This window comes from Psittacula echo (assembly GCF_963264785.1).
Source record: "Psittacula echo genome assembly, chromosome: 1".
In the NCBI taxonomy this organism is placed as follows: Eukaryota; Metazoa; Chordata; class Aves; order Psittaciformes; family Psittacidae; genus Psittacula; species Psittacula echo.
The window spans coordinates 84,954,177-84,960,618 of record NC_137735.1 but is presented as its reverse complement, the minus strand read 5'-3'; the positions used below and the strand labels follow the sequence as shown (position 1 = coordinate 84,960,618).

Below are 6,442 nucleotides of genomic sequence, written 5' to 3'. Positions count from 1 at the left end.
GTTTTCCTGCTTACAGTAATAGCCAATGTTCAACTTTGCAAGAAATACATAAAATAAACTGAACTATGATAACTCAGCATGAAGTGACACTCCCTTAGCTCTCTTCATTGCTGCTGTTGTAATTCAGAGACCCTGCAAGTGCCCAGTGAAATGGTGAAAATGGTGATGGATTTAGTGCCCTTTGGTATGCATAGTAAGTGCAACTTACCATGTCATGGTGCTAATTCCTGAGCTCATTGGTTTCTGTCTGGTCTGAGTGTGGCCTTTTTGATCTGTAGCCCCAGTGCTGATAGCAGCAGGGCAACCTTGCAGGTAGGTGAGCCTCCTTTGATTTAGGGAAAAGGATGCTAACACACCCAAGAGCTTGGGCTTCAAAAGGACAGCAGAGTCAACTGCAAAATGGAACTTGTGACTGCATTTCTGAGCAGGCCTCCCTCTCTCCTGCTGGTTGGGGAGCCCAGCTGGGTGTGCTCTTAGTGGAAATGCAGACATACCTGAGCATCTGTCACTGGATTTCAAGCGTGCTATTTCCTTTGCTCCCAGAACAATGAGGAAAGTGAGAGGAAGTCTGAACAAATGCTCTGCATGACAGGGAAAGGAGAGGAAGCCTGAAACAATTCACTGGGCAGCAGTGGAAATGAAACTGCTGCATCCCACTGTGCTCAGGAGAAATTATTTTAAAATAATAAACAAAAAAAAAAAGAAAGGAACACCCAGTGTAGATGACCATATGTTTCAAAAAAATTACAGCTGTCTGAGTTATGAGCTTGCTATATATCATTAATGCTAAAGATTAAGCCTGGCCAGCACTGAGACATGAACCCTTGTAAGGGTCACTGGGATGTCTCAGGAAGCGGAGTCAGGGATGTGACAGGAAGTCACTGCTCATGATTCTCTGTTGAACTCATTGCCCATATAAAATGGTAGATGCTGTTTTGGTGGGGAGCAGGGTGGAACAATTGTATTCTGGTGAAATTCCAGTTTGAGTAATTCCCTTTTGTCAGTAGATGCATTTGAATAAAAGTTCCCTCCTGTCCTGAACTGCTTGGCTTTTGACCAAATGTGTTCCTAGCCCTACTGCATATTACAAGCTCAGTTTTCCCTTGGGGGAACAGGGTGGGAGCATCCACAGCAGGTGAATTTTAGTGCAGGTATAATGCAAAATATTTCATAAGGGATGCATAATAAGACAAGATGGACAGTGTGTACAGTAGGTCACAGTAAACAGTAAATGGTGCTGTCTACCCACTGGAATGCTCAGAGAGAGGTTATTGGTGTATCCTGACTCCCTGACTGTACTTGAGCTCATTTGTCATGGACACCTTTTATTGTGCTTTCAAAACATACTATATGATTTTGTGTTAAATTCATGTTTGCACTTCTGCTTCACCATTGAATCATTCCCCCCTGCAGCAGCTTCAATAAAAAGGGAGTAAAAATGGCATCAGGAGACCAGGCTTCATAACTGCCAGCCTCGCCTAAACATCAAATCACAAATGTACCCTTCTCCCTCCGCTGCCTATGTACCAAAGGGTGCTAAAGGGTAAATGACATAACTACTAGTAAAAAGGCTGCTTATCAAAGACACTTCTCCCAAATATTGCTTGTGACTCTAAAGGAGTCACAATATTGGAACTAATCCGATATTACTACTGGGGTAGGTGCACCCTGTCCCAGCCCAGGTCACTTGCTTCTAATGCTTTCTCAGTACCAGCTGTGGCACTCATCTGACCCAGCAGTGTGCTGTTTCAGGGAGCAAAATATTAAGAAATTAATCTTATCCCTCAAAATGGTAGATTTCTGGCAGCACATCTCCCAGGGCTACCTCCCCAGGGTATCACATGAGATCCAGTGCTGACTGCACGGGAGGAGGCAGGATGGCATGCCTGGAGCTGGGTGAGGAGGATCCAAACATCTCCTGCTCTGCCTGCTAGCTGCTAGGTCAACTGTAGCTGGGGTTTGAGGGCATAGACACAGATTCACAGGACCACCTGACTTAGAAGGTGTCCAAGAGCACTGTGGGTTTTGGTGCAAAGTCACATGTCTCCCCTGTCCCGTGTAATCTTCCAGCCTGCGGATCCTACCCTCTGCCTGAGCCTCCCTTTGAATTCCTAGCAAACAAATCCAGAGAGGGGAGTGTCTGAGACCTGGCCAGGGGAGTGTTGCACCTTAGGCTCAATTACACTCGCACAACAGCACTGCACAACAACCCAAATCCAGACTTTGAGTGAAGGGTTAGCCTAGGGAAAAACAGAACAGAAGCAGGATTTTTTCCTTCTGTATGGATGAAATTCAAAGCAAAGTATCTGATTTGTCTCAACCTGCTAAAACAGTGGTTGTGATTGCAGTGCAGGACTGCGTTGAGCAGGACAAACCAGCTCTAATGAAGCTCAAAGCTATCAAATTCAAATCCTTCCGCCAGCCAGATTTTTCTTTTCAGAGATGTTGCTGTTCCTATGTTGTTTCCTGTGTGTGGATGTGTGGACAAAGATGCATTTCCAGAAAACTGGGGAGGAGGTAGGAAAAGAATATATTACATAATTTTCTCTGTGATGATGAAACCAGCAATCTCATTAGCATTGTAAAGCCATTGTACGTTGTGAAGTCAACTGATGTGGTGGAGTTAGCTGGTGATACGCTGGAGCACTAAGAAAAATGTTACATCATGTCTGCCTTTGCATAGGGTGCAGTTCACACTTACGTGCTTACACATATGCACCATGGTGTTTGCATGTCAGACACCAACATCCACAGTGTACATGGGTTAATGTGCACACCAAGATACGCACTCACACAGACAAAACCATGTGCAGTCATACACCAATGCCAGTTGTGTGGCATGGAGCTGAGGATCTCACTTTTCATTCTTACCTTCTGAACACGTCCAGCTGCTCATACCGATTCCTGGCTTCAGTGCTGGAACATGAAATTGAGCAGGGTGAGCCGGAGGGCAGGAATGTGGTCATGTGCAGGTGAGCAGAGAGACACTGGCACAAAAGTGTTTCATATTAATTTAATCGAACCAACAGTGTGGTTGTTCATTTTTGGCAGACACGGGCATTACAAGCATCTGAGTCACACTCTGAGGAATCAAAGCTTTTGTTCTTCCTTTGTGAAAAAACCAAATGTTGATGTCATGAAAGGAAGAGACGAAAAGGGCAAGGATTCAAGCTTTGTGAGATGGATTGTTGCCCTTCCCCAGAGTTTGCTCAGTGTTACAGAATTACAGAGTGGGTTTTTCTCATCATTTTGATACATGCACCTGCAGGGAAGTTTCACTTATCCACTGAGGCTACTTGTGGAGGTGGAATTATCCCTGCGTTAACTCCTCTAGTTGTCTGAAGCTAGTTTATGGGGTCTCTTCCTTGTACCTCTTCCAGGTACTGATGTGAACCCCATTATCACAATACTTGATCACTTTTCAATATTTGTCCCAGAAACATCCTTGTGAGGTAGGAAAGTACTACTATTCCAATTTTTAGACAGAGAACTGAGGCACTGAAGGGGTCAAAAATCATGAAGGACATATTTAACAGAACAGTCACTTAAAGGAGGGTCCCAGCTCTTCCTCCTGCTTTGTAAGTGTTCTGCCACTGAATCATCCTATTCCTCTGCACCCCTCTTGAGTATTAGTACCAATATATATTTTGCTAACATGAAGCCTTCCCTGGGACAAGGGAAGTCTTTCTCTGCTATATGTATCTCTCCATGGGTGCTGCCTCCTCCCTCAGACAAACCACTGTGGGTCTCACAGGCTGCTTGACTGCATGGGTGAGGCACCTCCACGTCTCAGATGTGCTTCCATCACAGCTGTGCTTCAGCTCAGACCAGTAGCACCATCCTACATTTCCCTCCTTGCTGCAAGAGATATAACTGCTTTCTTCCACCAGTGCCCTGAGGCAGGCTCTGGTCCCAGGATCACTGACCTGTCCTTCTCCTGTTTTGATTTATAAGATCTGTCATCACTGTTTGACCGTGTTTCACCTATTTTATAGTTACCAGCATTCCAGCCATGCTTTTCTTTTCTATAGGGACTTGCCCTTGCTCACAGCCAAAGAACAGGTAACTTGCTCTCACATGCCACAGACTTGCTTTGCCTCTAAGAACAGTGGCTTTCCTTTGGAACAGAGGCCTCCTTTTTAAAAGAAAAAAAAAAAAATATACATCTTTAAATACAGTATCAGAACCTTAAAATAATCCTATGTAAATAAATAGAACACAAACATCACAGTTGTCAGCCTGCAGAGGTTTCTTCAAAAGGGATAACAATTTCTGGCCCTGCTATTTCACCTGGGGGTGATGAGCTATCCATACAGTCTGTCACATCTGGAGATGCTTCCTTCAACAGCGTTTCCAGGTGTACCTTGGTAACTGGACAGTACTCTATGAAGAACTGGCAGCTGCTGGCTTTTTGAGGGTACCCCAGCCCTTTTACCACTCATAGATTCATAAGCTGTTTACAAACCAGGTTCAGTCAGCACCATGACTGCAGGGATTTCATCAGCCTCCTGACACACCACTTTTTGCTGCCTTGGGGAAGCGGAGCTGGGCAGATGGCTGGGGAAACATGGGTCTGAGGAATAGGCATCTACCCCTGCCTTCAGGCTCTGGGATCTGCTGCTGTGTACACAACAGTGCATCATAACCTCCAAGCTGAATCAGGTGGCTACTATCAGTTGGTGGTGCGTGTGTGGAAGCTTTAGCTTCCTATCAGGAAGGAGTTTGTGTTCAGATATAGATAAGGCACATGAGAGATGTGTGCACCTGTGTGGATTAACACCACCAATATTACAATAGCAACAGGTAGCAGTGCTAATGGAGCCTGGTTTTAATTATAGGGCAAACACTGTTTCAGCTGGATGGTCTTGGGATCTCAGCAGTCTTTTTAGCATCCAAGTTGGGTCTCCTCATGTGTGGGGAAAGCTCTGTCCTGGACTCAAGAAGTTCACAGACTTCATCCATTGCTCTGATGCAGGTCTCGAGGTTGGCAGCCAGCTTCTGGATTTTGGCCTTAAGCACCGCTTGGCTTACTTTTGTGACCTCCTTTGTGTACTCTGGCACAAGGAAGCTGTGGGAGCCGCAGAAGACCATGAAGCAGACGGAGTTGTACAGCGAGATGGAGGCTCTCTTCTCTGACTGGCGCAGTGTGGGGTCCTCCGGGCCCTGCCCTCGGTGGAGGAACTCCAGGCAGCCAAGGATTTCCCTCATCTGTTTCCGACAAGTCATAGCGATTTCCTGCACCTTCCTCACCTCCTGGGAATTGCAAAGCACTAAGGAGAGATCGGAGGTGATGCTGACAGCCCCCCCAGCTGTAGCCAGACCCAGACCAACAGCCGACACCAGGAGAGAGGCTCCCAGTGTTGCCGGGCTGAGGGACAGCCCCACGATGGCTGTGACAGCTCCCGCAGCAGTCAGGGTGCTCCCGCTGACATTGGCAATTAGGGACCTTTTGCGGAGCTTGCTGAGTTTATGAGCTGCCTTGTGAAGGTGAGCAATTTGGCCACGCAGCCTCCGTCTCTGATCCAGCAGTGCAATGTGGAAGTCGTGCGTGGGGTCTAGTGTTTGGGGAAAGGCAGCATCGTTTCTCTCCATGGTGCCTGTCCAGAAACAGAAAAGGCTGGATTGAGTATGAGACATGCTCAGTGTGGACCACCATTTCAGGGATGGCATTCAGCCAGTTTTAACTTTGCTTCAACCAGCTACATGAAAGGTTTGCTGTCTACACACACATACACACTCACATACACATGCACATGCACACATGTTCATTTAATTGCCATATTCCACTGTTTTTCTTGTTCCCTGAGAAGACTAAAATATCTTAAAGGCTGGGGTCAGGGATGCTGTTGTTATTACCTCTGTGAAGACACTTCCAACCCTGGGGACATAAATTCCTTTGAGATTAAGTGAGTCAGTGCCCAGAATAGTAATGCTGCCAGAACTAATGTGTTGTTCCCATGATAGTATTCACAGGATCTGCAGTGTTCAAGGACATCTTTCACAAGAAAGGCCAGGCTCCAAGGAGGTGAAAGCCACCCATCCCAGGTTGCTATTTAGGGGTCATTTCCCATTAAAGGAGGATAGCGGGAAGCTGCTAAGGGGAGTCAAGGTCTGGCTTTTCCATCTAGGAGGTGAGAAGCTCATTGATGTCTCACATGGGTATTGTGAACATCCTTCCTTTCTTTTTAAGCCTAAGCAACTCTAGGTCCTGCAGCAATTTTTTCCTATTGTAACTTGGCATCAGGGCCTGAACAAAGATGGGAACCATTGTGGTGCTTAGTACAACCGGTGGTGGTGGATCCCTAGTGACAGCGGTAGGGAGACCTATGGACCGTGTTTAAAAGATTCATGAAGGTCGCATCAGAAAAGTGAGCCCACTTTCCATATGCATTCCCTTGGGAATGGGGGAAAGGGGAAATACAGGGGCCTGCAAATAGAAACG

General features: G+C 46.4%; 1 protein-coding gene across 1 annotated transcript; it reads right to left on the bottom strand.

Moving 5' to 3' along the window:
- Nucleotides 1–4,851: 4,851 nt before the first annotated feature.
- APOLD1 (apolipoprotein L domain containing 1) lies at nt 4,852–5,592 on the bottom strand (the record flags this gene model as incomplete). Its single annotated transcript, XM_080635926.1, has 1 exon — nt 4,852–5,592. One exon carries the CDS (start codon nt 5,590–5,592, stop codon nt 4,852–4,854), a length of 741 nt encoding a protein of 246 aa, XP_080492052.1.
- Nucleotides 5,593–6,442: the final 850 nt, after the last annotated feature.